At 30.8% G+C, this 17,841-nt stretch overlaps 3 protein-coding genes across 3 annotated transcripts; 1 reads left to right on the top strand and 2 right to left on the bottom strand.

Annotated features, from left to right (window-relative positions):
- Positions 1-4,099: 4,099 nt before the first annotated feature.
- LOC145750926 (uncharacterized) lies at positions 4,100-4,702 on the bottom strand. The gene is made up of 2 exons (XM_082566997.1): positions 4,493-4,702; positions 4,100-4,273 (listed from the first exon to the last, which is right to left on the bottom strand). The coding sequence occupies exons 1-2, from the start codon at positions 4,700-4,702 to the stop codon at positions 4,100-4,102; spliced, it is 384 nt and encodes a 127-aa protein (XP_082423123.1).
- Positions 4,703-5,352: 650 nt separating this feature from the next.
- LOC145751584 (GTP-binding nuclear protein Ran) lies at positions 5,353-7,260 on the bottom strand. Its single transcript, XM_082567764.1, has 4 exons — positions 7,103-7,260; positions 6,839-7,020; positions 6,422-6,544; positions 5,353-6,103 (listed from the first exon to the last, which is right to left on the bottom strand). Exons 1-4 carry the CDS (start codon positions 7,173-7,175, stop codon positions 5,822-5,824), a joined length of 660 nt encoding a protein of 219 aa, XP_082423890.1. The 5' UTR covers positions 7,176-7,260; the 3' UTR covers positions 5,353-5,821.
- A 1,510-nt stretch (positions 7,261-8,770) lies between these two features.
- On the top strand, positions 8,771-13,690 carry LOC145750083 (conserved oligomeric Golgi complex subunit 7-like). The gene is made up of 7 exons (XM_082566020.1): positions 8,771-9,164; positions 9,779-9,939; positions 10,301-10,391; positions 10,476-10,603; positions 11,036-11,643; positions 11,997-12,115; positions 12,355-13,690. Exons 1-7 carry the CDS (start codon positions 8,904-8,906, stop codon positions 13,294-13,296), a joined length of 2,310 nt encoding a protein of 769 aa, XP_082422146.1. The 5' UTR covers positions 8,771-8,903; the 3' UTR covers positions 13,297-13,690.
- Positions 13,691-17,841: the final 4,151 nt, after the last annotated feature.

Raw genomic sequence — 17,841 nt, 5'->3', positions numbered from 1 at the left:
CCCAAATTGATTCGTTCATAAACAAATTGTTGAGGTAAAAGAGAATTCTTGTATCTTGTGAGTGAATCTGTGTCCTTCATGTCAGTATTTCCATCAAAACCAATTCCCATTAAGAGAAGGATGTGATTGTGTCTTAATAAACTAAAAAGAAATTGTGTATATTTGTGGCTTGAAGTTTATATTATACATTTCAGGTTTATGTTTTTAAAGAATAACCCTCGTACTTTAGCAATTTAAACAGTAAAATATTAAAACAAGTTAAAGAAAACCAGCAGCATGGTGTAGTGATAAGAACACTTGCTACACCACCATGAGGTCATGGGTTCAATCCCCACTGCTCTTATGCTGTAGCTCCCTTGAGTAATATGCTATAAACTCCTGCTGAGCCAGCACTTAATCAGCAGCATAATTACCTGGCAATTATAATCTATAATATCCCAAACTGCCAAAGGCAACTCGAGACTGGGTCGGAGTAACTAATGTTACTCCATGTTTAAGTCGCGCATTCGACTTTCCCACATCGAGGATAAAGGTATATACAAAAAAAAAAAAACTTCAGATTAAATATCTAACTAAGTAACTATATAGCCTATATAAAATATATTTTACCCAGATTATAACTCTTAAAATAACAAATGAAATCAGCAACACCAATAATAATAATAATCTACTTAAATACTTGTGTAAAATACGTAAGTTTATATGTATTTTGCCTATCACAATAGTTTATATAGTGTATTAAAATAAAGATATTGATGTGGTAATATTTTGTACTCTACCTGTGAATTTTTTGCTCAGCAATTAGAAGATCAGTGGTACTTGCATGCTGCCATGTTGGTTTACGTTTCATTTTTCTTATTTTTTTAATGGTGACATTTTGATTCCCCCATTTTCTATCACATAATGTAAAATAAGGGGGCACCTAAAACACATTAATCAAAAAAAATAATATATATATATACCATATTCTATATTACAAATCTTTTAAAAACATAATTGATTTTCCCGGGAGCCTGGGTAGTGGTAAGAATACTTGCTTCACTACATGAGGTCATCGGTTTAATTTCACTGTTCTGTTCACATGCTGTAGCGCCCTTGAGTAAGGCACTATAAATGGTATAAACTTCTGCTGAGCCAATACTTAATCAGCAGTTTAACTATTAGGCAATTATAATTTATAATATCTCAAACTGCCACAGGCAACTCGAGGCTGGGTTGGGATAACTGATGTTACTCTATGTTAACATTATGCAGTCGACCTTCCTGCATCAAAGATAAATTTAGATAAATAACAAAATCTTACATTATAAGATCCAGTTAGTTCATTTTCAATGCAGTTCAAATGCTGTGCATTAACCACAGGTATAATAGACTTATATCCAATTTCTTGTTTTCCTTGTAAACTTGTATTACTGTCCTTTATTAATTCAATGGCAACAAAATCACCAAAACTGTTGTTTAAAAATCCAGTTTGTTTAAAATGAAGGGTTGATGTGGTCGTTGATATATTGGTGGGCTTTGAATGTAATCTTAAAGACCTGTAATACACTTAATTGGTAATATTACAATAACATTGATTACGATTAAAAAGTTGTTTTATTGTTTTTTATATCTGTTTATCCTTGATGTGGGAAGGTCGACTTCACGACCTTAACATAGAGTAACATCAGTTATCTTAACCCAACCCATTCTTGAGTTGCCTTTGAGCATTTTGGGATATTATAGAATATAATTGCCCGATGATTAAGTGTTGGCTTAGCGGGAGCTCATATCGTTTACATTGCCTTACTTTAGAGCGCTACAGCATGGGAGTAGTGGGAATCAAACCCCGAACCCAGGTTTATTTAGACTAATATAAAATAATTCAACTTAAAAATGAACATACTTGGTTGAACAAGATGTTGTTAATTTTTCAGAATAACTTGTAGACAAAATTTTTTTCATCGTTTCTCCCTGCCAACTATCTATTAACTCTAACATCTGAACAAAAAAATCAGAACATTAAAAATTAAATTGTTACAATAAACCTCTTACTGTTTAATTTTACATACCCTTTTAAAGTTACTTTACAAAAAAACTCACTTTTCTATTTTTCTTGATACCGGCCTCCACAGCCCAATCTCTTGGCATTAAATCACGATTGTCGTGCAATCGCAGGTCACCACCTTGATCCACTAAAGCTTGTAACATAATTGTGTGGCACGAAAAAGCTGCAGCATGGCATGCTGTGCTTCCATCATCACTCCGCCTAGAAAAACAAATAAATGGTAGGCTAGTATAATTGAAAATTTTAAATGTTATAGCCAATATATATATAAATATAGCGTCGTCCGCCGGTTTAAAAAAAATATATAAACCTACAGATTATGCTAAAAAAAAATTAAAAAAAAAATTTAAACCTGTTCGGATTGGCCCCAAGTTGAAGCAGAGTTGTGACACATTTGTAATGCCTGCTCATGCATGTAACAAACAAACAAGTTTGGCCTCTCGTGTTACAAGAATCGATGTCACAACTTGAACCTAATATCAAATAATCAAAAGTATTGTAGGTAGGTAAGAGTAAAATAAAATAGTTCTAAGTTGCTAAATTTAAAGAATATTCAGCTTTAATAAACCCAAGTACATTTAAGGCTTTTTTTAAATTGAAAACTGTATATACAATGTATATACAGAGTATATAAAAATAAATAAGTATGAAAATAAAACCAAAATATACAACAAACTAAACTTTCTAGCCTTCAACCAATTAATAGTAGCTCTTGAATTAGAGTTATATATGCTAACAAACCTAATAACCTACATAAGTATTAGATACCTGGGTTATTGGCAAATAAAACCTCAATTTTTTTGGCTTTACCCTCAAGAGCATATCTGAATAATTTAGATTTAAATTCATCAGAAGCTTTAACTCTTCCCAATGACACAAATCCCCCACTTGTCATTGTAAAAACAAGCCTAAAAAGTACAGTTCAGTAACCAAAATAGCCAGCTATTGTTTGACATTTTCTATATTATTTTATTAAAAAGTTACTTCTAAAAACCGTAGTAGGCAATGTACACCTATAGGTAAACTGATAGTGATAGTATTACTTTTATTGGATCTCTATTACTTTCGCACGCACGAATTTAACAAGGCGTTATAACCTAAGTATGGCAATTGTTCAACCAGACATTAAAAATTAGTTGAAATATGTTTTAATGAGTATAACTTAGTCCGCTTTACGAGTCAGATGTGTTAATGGGTAAACTGAATATGTGAGGGTTAGGGTAAGGGTTTAATTTATGCAACCTCTTTGTTTAATTACATGTGCCGTATTTCGGTTACACACCCTGTTTATGTAGGGCGTGCGAAACTAATAGAGATCCCTTTTATTAGCTTGACAACAGCTGATACTAATATTACAGAAAATTTGGGCAGCCGAGATACTATGTTTAGTTACTAGTAGTAAATACTATATTTGGTAACTTTTATTAATGCTTGATAAGGGTGTTTAGACATACCGTACCCAAAAAAATCAAGACGATAATTTTTGTTCAGGTAGGTTACAAGTTAAAGTTTCGCAGTTTTTTATATATAAACCCAAAAACAAAACAACTTTTAAATTAGAAAATTATGTAGCAGTTTCTTGTTATATTGCCGTTTTGACGTTACTGTATTTTATTAGTAGTTATTTAAAAAACAATTTAAATTTGTATTTTTAAAACTTACTAGGCTACTTGCCGTCTTCTTTTTTTGCGGAATTACATTTTGCCGCCTGGCGGTTTAAAAATTTGAAATTTACGCGATTGTAAAGTATCGTTTATCCTCAATATTATCTTAGACCAAATTTTTAATCTAAAAAAGCTTGTGGCAATTTTAATTTAAATTAATAGAGCTATTTCAAGGTAAAAAAAGCTTATATTACAAAAAAATTGTTTTAATTTAAATGTTTTAAACAAAACGCAAATAGAACGGTCATCATCCACAAATATTTGTTTACGTAAAATATGTATAACTTTATTAATTTATACAGCACCCAGCTACCACACCTAAAATACATTGTTATACAATAGGCTACAGTTTATGTTAAAGATAATTCTAATCACAACAATTAGTTTATTATGCTTCAAATAGAGCAACAAATTCACTAAAATCGATTTGACCGTCGTCATTTAAGTCAGCTTCTTGAAGAAACTCGTCAATGTATTCGTCGCTTGGTCGTTCGACGAAAAGTTTAAGCATATCTCCAACCTCGTCACGTGATATAAATCCGTCTCCATCTTTGTCGAATACCTTTAATTTAAAATAAAACTTAAAGTAATTATGCTTTAATAAAAAATCTTAAAAGGTATTTGAAATAAATATAAGATATACAGTTTAATCTAACTTATTTTTATTTAGATTAAATAAGTGTCTCAAAAAATACAATTTATTAATCAGGCTTACTTTAAACGATTTAAACATTTCTTTTTTAAGCAAACCAGAGTTAATATTTTTTTGAAACAGTTTTACAAAACCATCGAAATCTAATTTTCCGTTTTTGTTTCCAATTAAACTTTTGACTTCAGATTTTGTTGGGTGAAAACCATATGCAAACATAACTAACATCAAGTCGTTTTCATCAATATAATTTTTTACTTCTCTGTCAAATAACTCAAATACCGGCTTTAAATTTTGAGTTAAAAAACTTGGATTTTTATCTTGGTTTAATTTGCTTTGCATTTTGGTTATTTCAGGTTTTGATTTAAAAAGTTTTCCTTTTTTGCTGTCACGATTCTTCTTGAACTACTAGGACTAGCCTACTAATAAATGTCTGTGCTTCAAGTTATTTTTTGTAGTCTATAAATACTTTTTTTATTGGTGAATGTAGAAATGTACAATTTATTAAAAAAAACACGAAGAATCAACTACAATATAATATACGTTTAATTAAAATTTTTATTTAAAACAGCTGTTACATAAACTATTTATATTAACTTTTAAAAGTTCTCCTAAGTTAATTAAATTTAAAATAATTTTGGTTTTAATTACGTTTCTTTTAATATTTAAATTCTGGTAATAGCCTTGCTTACTTAACACAATCTTAATTTATAAACTCACAATGACATTTACTCTATTTGCTCTTAGTAAACATAAACTTAACTGCAAGGTAAAGTGCGTGAGCACCAGCAAAACTAAATTACAATTTTTTTTGTACATCTCTAGCCTTATTGTGGGAAGCAGTGAGGATCGAACCCGCTACTTTATGTTGTAAAGCCAAGTGTACTTACCACTACACTATTTTTTCGTTTTTTTAATTTTTTTACAATAAAGTTAATTTTCTATATTTAAAATATAATTCTAAAAAAAAACGAAATCACAAACATTTTTTCAAGAAATTTTATTACCGTTATTATACTGACAAAAATGGCAGTTGCAAATTAACTATACGTTGTTATGGTCATGTTGGTATTAAACACATTCAACAATTTACAGAGAGGCACAACAAAAATTTTAAACTTAATTGAAGTTGTAAAATGAAAAATTTGAAATGTTATTTTTTTGAACTTTTAAATTAAGAAGCAACAAACTTAGAGAACAGAAAATTATCTGAAACGATAATTATTAAAGCAGTGGATTTAGGACCGCATAATAGAAAAGGGTTAATATAAGTGAAAACCAAAATAATATCCTCAGTTTGAGTAAAAGAACCTTGATAACAAAAAATTATCGAAAAAAGCAATTTGAAAATCAAACTTTTCAAAGTGAATTTTTGAAAACTGAAAAATTTCATATTTTTTTTTCTGTGAAAGTTTTTCTAAAAACGAATTTCTTTTTAAGTTGATTTTGATGGAATATTGTTTATAAATCGTCATCCTCATCTGGCAACGCTGCCGTTTGAGCTACTTGAAGTTCCTTTTCATATTGTGCCATTAGACCAGGATCAACCTTAACTTCAGGAGGTAACAATGCTGGCATAGCCACAAACTCAAGGTTGGGGTCACCGATAAGTTTTCGTGCCATCCACAAAAATGGTTTCTCAAAGTTGTAGTTGGATTTGGCAGAGATGTCGTAATATTGGAGATTCTTTTTGCGATGGAAATTGATTGCTTTTGCTTTAACTTTGCGGTCCTTAATGTCAACCTTAAAAAAAGATAAATTAAAATTTATAAAAATTGCTAAAAAATCACCCTCCAAAAATTTCTAGTCACAAATGGTAGGTGTTAATAAAAAAATTGACTGAATTTCTGTCTAAAACTTAAATCTAATAATGTGTGTACTAAATTCAAATAATTGGCCTAGCCTAACTAATAAAAAGTTTAATAAAACAAACGTAAAAACAGAGTTTATATTTCTAACAAGCAGAACAAAAATATCACATCATAACATTGTATTTTTGTCTAAAAACAGAATCTAAAAATTTACAAGGAAAAATTTTTTAAAAAAACTTTAAAAACTTACCTTATTTCCAACCAACACAATTGGTATGTTTTCACAAACTCGAACAAGATCTCGATGCCAGTTTGGCACGTTCTTGTACGTGACACGAGACGTTACGTCAAACATAATAATAGCACATTGACCCTGTTAAAAAACATTTAGAATAAGAATTACCTCTGTCTTGAAAAGAGGGTACTTTGCAAGTACTTTTGTAAGTAAAAGGGCATATATTTCTAGGGTACATTTATCTTATTAAGGGCACCAATTGAATATTTGAAGGGGTCAGGGAGGTCAGGCTGACGTTTAAGGGGGTTCAGAAATCAGGTTTAGAGAGGTTGGGTTGATCAGGTTTAGAGGGGTTGGGTTGATCAGGTTTAGAGGGGTTGGGTTGACACTTACCCCTTTGTTAAGGTTCAAAAATAAAACAAATTAACCTACCTGGATATAATAACCATCTCTTAAACCTCCAAATTTTTCCTGGCCCGCTGTGTCCCAAACATTGAATTTAATACACCCTCTAGTGGTTTGAAATGAGATTGGGTGAACTTCCACGCCGAGGGTTGCCACATACTTTTTCTCAAACTCTCCAGTTAAATGACGTTTTACAAAAGTTGTTTTACCTTATAAAAAAAATTGAATTTTAACAAAAACAAAGTAAAAATTATTTTATAAAAAATGATAAAACTTAAAATGTTGACATACCTACTCCACCATCACCAACTAAGACCAATTTAAATGAGATTTCATCTTTTTTTTCTTGTTGTTGTTGCATCATTTTGTTAGCTGGTGTTTAATTAACTAAAATTATTCTGAATATTGATCCTTAAAAAATAAATTTTACAAAATCATTCTTTGAACAAAAATTATATATATATACCCAAAAGTTTTTTTTTTGCTAACCTAACAGTGTACATAAAAGGTATACATTTAAAGTAATAATAAAAACAAGAAAAGAAGAATAATTACAAAAATAATCATAAAAATAAACTATAGATATATATTTGTTGTATGACAGTATTTGGTTTATACAAACATATATTTTTACTTTGGGATTTATTGATAAAATACAATCAGAAGACAGGAGATGATTTTAACTGTTAATTACTTCATAAAAGTTTTTTAGATATAATTTTAAATCAGAAATATCAGTTATTTTCTCCAAATTATCAAGCTCTTTTTGAAGGTTTTCTAACTGTAATTCCAATGCATTGCAGTTCTTAATTTTTTCTTTTTGCTCAGCATTTGAATGTTTAAGTTTAATAATTTTAGTAACTGTGTTTTCGATTTCTTGGTTTGTTTCTTGCAATGTCTGATTTGAATCAGTGTATTCTTTATGTAATACACCATCAGGTAGCAAAGTATTGGGGCGAATATAAAACACCATTTTACTTAGATAAGTTTCTAAAGCTTCTGATCGAAACTCAAGATTTTCATGAAAGTCTTTAATAAATTTCATAACAGTTGGTTGAAATTCTTCACTTGTTTCTGAGAGTAAGTCTTCATTGAAAGATTCCTGCATGGCCATTTGACTTTCGTTAAATAGTTGCGAAAATGCTGATAAAACCATGTTGAAAATGCGACTTGTGTAATCTTCTGCGTTTACGTCGAATTGTTGCAAAACGTATAATTCGTCAGCGTCTGTGCTTGTTTGATTTTTAGCATTATTATTTTGAACCTCCATTTTATTAGCTAACCAGCCCAAACAATTAACAAAACTAATTTTATATTGTTACCAAGCTGCCAAGCGTGAAAAAAATCACAAATTCTAGCGTTATTCTATATTTTACATTAAAAAAAACTAAACAACCGAGTATCAAATCTTATGTAAATGTATAATAATTATATATGCTCTTAATATTAATGTATAAAGTATAAAATAATAGAATTTGATTACATAGATTAAGGAAATTTGATTCTGGTATTTTCCGCCTACAACACGTTTTTTTCAGAACTGGCTCTTGCTGGAAAAAGTCGTCTAACGCGCATTTTCTACTTATCCTCACATTGGTTCATTTAATTTAAATAAATAAAAACAAAATTCTAATATAATTTAGTACATAAATTGGTAAAATGATTACCAAATTTGCATAAAATAATTTAATATATAAATTTTTTTATAATATATAAGCGTATTTTAAAAATAATATTATATTTAAGCATAAGCAATCTAAAGTTGCTAATGTATTGAATTAAATTTTTTATTTGTTTAAAAAAAATAAATAACAATTTATAATATTTTTTTTAATTAATAAATTTTAAATTAAAAAATAAATATTTTTACCTCACGCATCGTTTAATTCGTTTATCCTCTTTAGATTGTTTACTGCGATTTTGAAAACGTGTAGAAAAATTGTTATGTGTATACAAATATGCAAACTAGTGAGTCAATGACTCAATAGTTGATTACCAATGTTAAAACTTTAACATATAAGTTATATAAAAGATTACCTTAATTTGTTAATGGTTAATGTAGATAGCTAAGGTGTTGTGTCCCAAATTTAAAATGGATTTTTCAAAATTTTCTGCCGAAGAATTTGACGTGAAAGATTGGATAAACGGCGTTTTTCGAACACAACTAAAGGACGACAAGCAGCGGGAAGCATACACTGCTACTCTGGTAACAAAACTGCAACGCTACATTCAAGAGGTTAATAAGTCGTTGGAAGATATTTCACAGCAAACCATCGCAAATTTTCCACGGGTTTTGCGTGATGTTGAAACGTTGAAGCAGGAAGCATCTTTCTTGTGGCAGCAAATGCAGCAGGTAAAAGTTTTGGGGTTTGCCATATTTAAAAAAAGTAATGATACTGTTCGGAAATGGCTTTTTTCGACAAACTTTCAATTTGTAATGATTTAAAATAGACAAGCAACTTGGTCTGATAGTGTAGTGGTCAGAACACTTGGCTTCACTGCATGAGTTTCAAGGTTGAATTCCTACTGATCTCATGCTGTAGCACCCTTAAGTAAGGTGCTATAAATGGTATAAACTCCTGCTGAACCAGCACTTAATCAGCAGCATAATTATCGGGCATTTATAATCTATAATATCCCAAACTGCCACAGGCAATTCGAGACTGGGTCGGGGTAACTGTTGTTACTCTATGTTTAAGTCACGCATTCGACTTTCCCACATCATGGATAAAGATTTATACAAAAAAAAATTATTCCATACTGCCAAGGGCAACTTTAATTAATGTTATTTTGAGTTTGGGTCTTGAAGTCAACCTTTCCACATTGAGCAAAAAAAATATATATAAAAATATTTAATGGAACTCCAAAAAATAACTATGTATTGTCAGACCGCCAGACTAGATATGCGATCTTAGCACCAATATCATAAATAATTTTCTATAGTTGATAACTTAAAATGATTTAAAGGTCAAAGAGGAGATTAAATCGGTCGAAGAGCAAACATCCCACTCGATGGAGGTGTTGATCAGAGTTGACAAAGTTCGAACAAGGGTAGAGCAAGCTTGTGATGCTCTCAAGGAAGCGGATAATTGGTCGAGTTTGGCTTCTGCTGTAGAGGACATTTTTAGGTAGGATTTATAAAATACAAGTTATTCACCAGAGTGCATTACTGAAGTGGGCTTTAACATGAAGGTATTGGGGATCAAACTCAGGACTTCATGTCGTAAAGCCAAGTGTTTTATATATATATACAACATTACACTTGATCATTATTACTTTATAAAAGTAATAATGGCTTCTGCTTCTGCTGTAGAGGACATTTTCAGGTAAAATATATAAAAATAAATTTATCATGGTGCTTTACCTAAAAATCTTTGGCATAAAAGCAGTGGGAATCAAACTTGGAATCTCATGTAGTAGAGCCAGGTCACACTTAATTATTATTATATACTTTTTATATATTTGTTCAACTTTATGTATTTACTTTAGGTCCGGGGATGTAAATGCTATCTCAAAACAGTTGCAAAGTATGAAAACAAGTTTAAAAGTTCTAAAAAACAGCCCAGATTATGAGGATAAGGTATATAAGTATAACTTTTATTACTATATATGTATATATCATTTACAATTAAGTTTATTGTAACTAAATGTGATATTTTTTTAGGTTTTACATCTAGAGGCACTTAAAAATCGACTCGAATCATTAGTTAGTCCAAATATTGTGGCAGCTTTTATGCAAAATAATTTGGAGGAATCTAAGAAATTTTACTCAATATTTAAAACCTTGGATAGGTTAATATATTTTTATTTATAAAAATTTATAAATGTTGTATACAGTATAAAAAATAATATTTAAAGGTGTTGATTAAACTCTTAATATTGTGGTAACTTTTGTTATTTTTTTTTATATATCTTTATCCTCAATGTGGGAAAGTTGAATGAGCGACTTAAACATAGAGTAACATCAGTTACTCCGACCCAGTCTTGAGTTGCCTGTGGCAGTTTGGGATATTATAGATTATAATTGTCCGATAGTTATGCTGCTGATTAAGTGCTGGCTCAGCAGGAGTTCATACCATTTATAGCACCTTACTCAAGGGCGCTACAGCATGAGATCAGTGGCGATTGAACCCACGACCCTATGTGTGGTGTAGCAAGTGTTCTTACCACTACACCACGCTGCTGGTTAATGTTAAAAGTCATTAAGTTTTTTTTATTTTTTAGGCCAAATGAAATCAGAAATTACTACTTGAAATGTCATCGTGCGCGGATATCAACAAAATGGCAAGAAATATGTTCAAGTGAGGAAAAACAAAACGACCGAAGTTTGCTCGAGGAATTCTACGATTTATTACTCTCAATTTCCTACTCTGAAGTCCAGTGGTGTGCTTCGATTTTCGGCAAAGAAACAGCTGTTTCGATTATTACTCAGCTTATCTTAGAAGTCACATTGTCTGTTGAGTCAGGACCGGCTAGTATAATCAACACAGCCATGACAGGACTTGTGACAGAAAAGTTGACGACGCTTTTAAAAATGTGCGACATCACTATTACATTTACCGTCAATCTGAAAAAATCAATTTCAAAAGACATTCAAATTGAGCAGATTGATAACTTAATGTTATCCAAGCTCTCTGATGCTTTTTGGCACCCTTATATTCCGTATTTTCTACAATATGACACTTTGGAGACTGAGACATTGCTCACCAGTCTTTCTGATGTCATAATGGATGCCCATGACATCATAGATCTTGTTCAGTTGTTAGAATTGTCGGTGAACAAGGTGTTTAATGAAGCACAGGAGGGTATTGAAAGATGTGAAAAATTAACAGGTTTAAAAATTACCCTTTTTTATTTATATATTTTTATTTTTGATGTGGAAAGGTTGCATTCGCGATCTAAACATAGAGTAGCATGAATAACCCCGACCCAGTCACAAGTTGCTTTTGGCAGTTTGGGATATTATAGATTATCATTGCCTGATAACTAAGCTGCTGATTTGGTTTTAGCTCAGCAGGAGTTTATGCCGTTTATAGCGCCCTTACTCAAGGGCACTACAGCATGAGAGCAGTGTGAATCGAACCCGGGACCTTATGTAGTAAAGCCAAGTGTTCTGACCACTAAATCAGGATGCGAAACCCATATAAAAGTAATACAACTAAATTTTGGTAATATTATTTTTTAGGACATTTTGGTGCCTGTGATTTAATTGAAGCATTGGAAAGATTTTTCTCTGAATATTTTGATCGGTTTGCTCGACAACTAAGAACAATCGCTAACTCAAGTGGCATCAAAAAAATAAAAGTAAGTTCTTTTATTTATTTTATTTAAGGAATTCCAATAAGGCTGCTGTTAATAATTTTTAAATTTAATAATATATTATTTATGAAATAACAACTAAAATGCTTTCTACTAAGTATAAAATTAATAAAAAACAAAAAAGGTTAATTGTATATACCCATTTTTAAAAAAAATATTCCATTTTTTTATTTGTCATTTTTCCATTTTTTTACTTTTTTTATTTAATTTTTCCTGTAATTTAGATTCAAAATAATGATGAAGATTGGTCCATATTTCAACATTGTATTCGAGTAATAACAACATGTGGTCGTATCATCACAAAAAATATCGACTTTAATCAAAATCTAATCACGTCCATACTAACCCTTGTATCTGACCATGACCTTGACAATCTTAATTCAAATGATGACGTAACGTTGCCGTGGGAACGGTATAATTATCTGAAGCGTGTCGAACCGGGAAAATACTCGCAGCTCTGCGAGTTGGTGTCGTCTGCAAAAGAAAATAGTGTTCAGATTTTACCGAAAACTAAGAAGAGGGTTCAGGATTTGAACCAGCAAGCTCAGAATCTCGCTTTCGACGTTGCGTTCGCTCAAGTGAAACGCCAGTTGTCGTCCATACCAACTACGTCATCATTTTCCGAGGAGAGTGATGACGTCATGGTGGCGGAAAGCGAGATGCCGAGTTTCAGCGTGTCGCCAAGCGAGGAGGCGACGCACGTCGGGCAATATCTAATGACGTTGCCGCAACATTTGGAGCCTTTCTCGATCGCGGAAAACGCGGAAAACTCGGAATCACAATCCTTAGAAACCGCGCTCAGAAACGGCAGCTTACCCTTCCCCGCCGAGCCCGGTGAATCCGCAATCGAAAACGAGTTCGAAAACTTATCAGACCAGTGGCTTGGTGCGATTGTAAGAGCAACAGAACATACCTACATCGAAGCTATCACAAAAATACCTTCTCTCAACTCAAGTGGGGCTAAACAACTGGTTTCAGACTTAGACTACATGGCTAACGTTATTGACTCCCTAGGTTTGAGTCCTTCGACTAAGTTGCACCACTTGAGGTCGCTGTTAAATGTGCCTACAAGCAATAAAGATGAATTTAAAGAATGTTGCGCGAAAGCTCCGCATAAATTGGCGATTGTTATCGCTAATATGCGGCATATAAACATAGAAAATTGAGTAGAAAAATATTTTATTAAAATGAAACTTATTTTAAAAGAAATGTATTTTCAATTTCTGTGCTGCCAATGGTAATCAAACGCTAAACCCATGGGCCCGTTTTACAGAAAAACATATATCACACGCATTATATAATTTTATTTTTTTCTTTAACGCTATTCAATATAATCGTGCAATATTTATATTTAAATTACTTAACCGGTGCTAATTGATATATAAAATTTTAACCAGCCGTTAAAAATTATTATAAATCCTTATAAGCGTAATTTTTGTTTTACGTAATTTTAAATGTATTTGGTTCTTAATTATAGCAAATATTGTGGTAATATTATAATTTAATGCAAATTTATTATGTTGGATTTATTATATACGGTTATTACTTGTTATAGTTATTAAAAATATCCACAAAATTACATGTTTTTCTTGATTAAGTTTAACGTAAAACTTGAGACAGTGTCAGGGTAACAAATGTTAGTCTATATTTAGGCCGTAAAGTCGTGCTTTTTTATCGAGGATAAAGTTATATAATAATATTAATAGTTATATATTAATATTAAAAATTATAAATATATAAAATTATTTAACTTTACATGCAAGAAATAAATGTTTAAAACATAAAAATATTTAATGTGTAAAAATATGCAAGATGTATTTAAAATAAAGAAAGACAAATTAAAACTTTATTTTAAATAGCCTATAAAATGTTATATGAACATGCTTTTAACTGTTACAGAGATATTGCCAAATAAGGTTACGAAATGTCGAAATCCTCGTCCTAATTAACGCGTCTCCTCGAGAAATTCCTTTAGCGCGAGGTCCCGGGTTCTGGACCAATTTTTAATTAGGCGAAAAATTGCTTAAACAGAACAAAAATTCATTTCCAAATAAGGTTATAACATATTGAAAAAGCCAGTGTCGAAATCTTTCTCTTCAGCGTGGCGCGGGGTGTGACGTCATGATTACTGCGCCTTCCCGAGAAATTCCTCTGCCACGTTCTCGGGTTTTTAAAAGCACGTGTTAGTTGTTTTAATGTATTTTAGGACTTTAGTTGTTACAATTAATGTTTAAAAATTAAATAAACATAAAGATATTGTTACAGGGTATTAGTTTGTTAAAAAAATTTAACGTTTAAATGAATTGTTTAGAAGATATAAGCGAATAAACTTTGAGTGACAGTTCGAAAAGCGCCTTTTTCAAATTTGAGACGCGCGCATTACTTCACGTGGCATCTACGTAGACAGTTTTAGTTCATTACAGATGGACCATTGAGGTAAGTAGACGTGTTTTTATTATAACTTTGTGTATAAGGTTTATAGTAATTTTTGTCGTTATTAATACTGACGTAATAACATATACAATCATTTATTAAATATTAAAAAAGTAATGTTAGTTACATAAAACTAAAAAATATTTTTTATTTTTTAGAAACATAAATAAAGCAGAAATTGCTGAAGTTACCATGAATTCCACTAACTTATCAGGTGAATTTTAAAATTAATAATTTTTTCCAATTTAATATTAAATTATTTTTCGAAATTAAGATATAATACAAACAATTAATAATTATGCTCAAAAAAATTTTTTTTTAATTAAATATATATGAACATGATTAAATCTGTATTGACTCGCAGGTACCTTTCCAAATAGTTAACCGAGGTATTTTAAACTATAAAAAAAATTCTGGCACAAAAAATTGTTATTTGGCATATCATAAAATATTGGATATTATATAAGGAGAAAGAAATTTGCACATTCATAAACATTTGGCATTTGAAACAACATATCTTAAATTTCTTTGGTTAATTAAAAAATAATTTTTTGGCACAAAAAAAATGACATAGACATAGATATCTGGCATTCAATGACATTTATTAGGTTAGGGTTTAGTGATAATTACCTTTTACTAAACAATGTTTTTTGTGTAGCAAATGGATTATATTTGGATTATATCCTGTGAAAAGATTATGGCAGGAATTGGAGGAATGGAAATTGGATGGAACTGAAATAAGTCTTCTTAGCAACGAGCTAAGGAGAAGTTAAGTTTTAAAGAACTCAGGACCCGAAGAAAACTGGATTCTAAAATTAACTCAGGACCTTCAACATAAAAGCTCAGGACCTTTCTTTTTTTAAGAATATTAGTTAAAAGTAGTTTAGTTTCACGTGTCGTAATACTATGATGGTAGTATTATGTATCTCTTTTTGTGACCATTAATCAATTCATAAACATGCGCATAAAATGTATTTTTCACAGATAGGGGTGTATAGTTTCACGTGTCGTAATACTATGAAAATAGTATTATGTATCTCTTTTTATTGCGACTGGTAAACAACTCATAAACATGCGCATAAAAGTAGTATAGTTGACACAGTCCCAATGTGTTTTTAGGTTTCTGTATTCATAATTTTATTAAACGGGACTGTTTAATGGTTAAGTAATACTATATGGCGCAAGTTAAAAAATAATTTTTATACAGGATAGGATTTTTATTAAAATTAGGCCTATATGTATGTGTATTTTTATGCATTTTCGCTGTATTTTGTTAGCCATGTATTATTTTTAAGTGTGTATGGGCTTAACCCAAGCTTAACTTAAGTGTGTTAAAATAAGTTAGGTAGTAAAGTTTTACGTGTCATAATACTACGATGGTAGTATTATGTATCTCTTTTTGACTATTAATCAACTCATAAACATGCGCATAGATTATAATTAAGAGATAGGGGTGTATAGTTTCACGTGTCATAATACTATGAAAATAGTATTATGTATCTCTTTATTGTGCCTGATAAACAATTCATAAACATGCGCACAAAATGTATTTATATGTACTATTATATTTAAGTGTGTTTATGGGCTTAACCAAACCTAAACTATATGTATGTGTGGGCGGAACCCAAACTATTAAATATATAAATTCGTGGGCGGTTCCCAACATAACTTAGACAGAAAAAGCATATCTCAATTTTAGTATATACACCAACACTACAAAAAATCTGTTATTTTCATTCAGTCATTTTCTAAAATAACATTTTTGTTTTTTTACAGGCGTTTCTTAATTTCTTCTGCTTCTGTCATTTTCCAAAATGACATTTTTGTTTTTTACAGGCGTTTCTTAATATCTTCCGCTTCTGTCATTTTCCAAAATAACATTTTTGTTTTTTACAGGCGTTTCTTAATATTTTCTGCTTCTGTCATTTTCCCAAATGACATTTTTGTTTTTTACAGGCGTTTCTTAATATCTTCTGCTTCTGTCATTTTTCAAAATGACATTTTTGTTTTTTACAGGCGTTTCTTAATATCTTCTGCTTCTGCCATTTTCCAATATAACATTTTTGTTTTTTACAGGCGTTTCTTAATATTTTCTGCTTCTGTCATTTTCCAAAATGGCAATTTAAATTTTTACAGGCATTTCTAAATTTCTTCCATTTTTTTGTTACAGGGTCCTTATTAATCAAATACTTTTTTCCTCATGGGCCTTCATAACCAAATATTTTTACAGGGGCCTTATTAACCCAATCTTTTTTTTTTCAGGGGCCTCATTAACCAAATCTTTTTTTTACAGGGGCCTTACTAACCAAATGTTTTTACAGGGGCCTTATTAACCCAATCTTTTTTTACAGGGGCCTCATTAACCCAATCTTTTTTCACAGGGGCCTCATTAACCAAATATTTTTACAGGGGCCTCATTACCCAAATCTTCTTTTACAGGGGCCTCATTAACCAAATATTTTTACAGGGGCCTTATTAACCCAATCTTTTTTTTTACAGGGGCCTCACTAACCAAATCTTTTTTTTTACAGGGGCCTCATTAACCAAATATTTTTTTTTACAGGGGCCTCATTAACCAAATATTTTTTTTTACAGGGGCCTCACTAACCAAATCTTTTTTTTTTACAGGGGCCTCATTAACCAAATATTTTTACAGGGGCCTTATTAACCAAATCTTTTTTTTTACAGGGGCCTCATTAACCAAATATTTTTACAGGGGCCTTATTAACCAAATCTTTTTTTTTTTCAGGGGCCTCATTAACCAAATATTTTTACAGGGGCCTTATTAACCAAATCTTTTTTTTTTCAGGGGCCTTATTAACCAAATCTTTTTCACAGGGGCCTTATTAACCAAATATTTTTTCACAGGGGCCTTACTAACCCAATATTTTTTCACAGGGGCCTTACTAACCAAATATTTTTTTTACAGGGGCCTTACTAACCAAATATTTTTTTTACAGGGGCCTTATTAACCAAATATTTTTTTCACAGGGGCCTTATTAACCAAACTAACCCTTTTTTACAGACTTTTTTTCAGGTTAGATTGCCAAAAACAAATTTAAACATTTTGTTTTTTATTTTTAGATTCTGGATGAATATTTTCGAAAAGCTCGTCGATTTGTTTTTGACCAATTTTAATTTGTTCTTTATTTTTAGAGTTCCTGTTAAAAGAAAACTTTAACAGTTTAACCAAAACATTTTTGTATTACAGGATTTTTTTCACAGGGTAGATAGATTATAACAAACAAATACTAATCTCTGTTTTAATTTTTAGATTC

This window comes from Corella eumyota, chromosome 4 (assembly GCF_963082875.1).
Source record: "Corella eumyota chromosome 4, kaCorEumy4.1, whole genome shotgun sequence".
NCBI classification, from domain to species: domain Eukaryota; kingdom Metazoa; phylum Chordata; class Ascidiacea; order Phlebobranchia; family Corellidae; genus Corella; species Corella eumyota.
The sequence above is the reverse complement of the archived record's forward strand: the minus strand, read 5'-3'. Positions and strand labels throughout refer to the sequence as shown.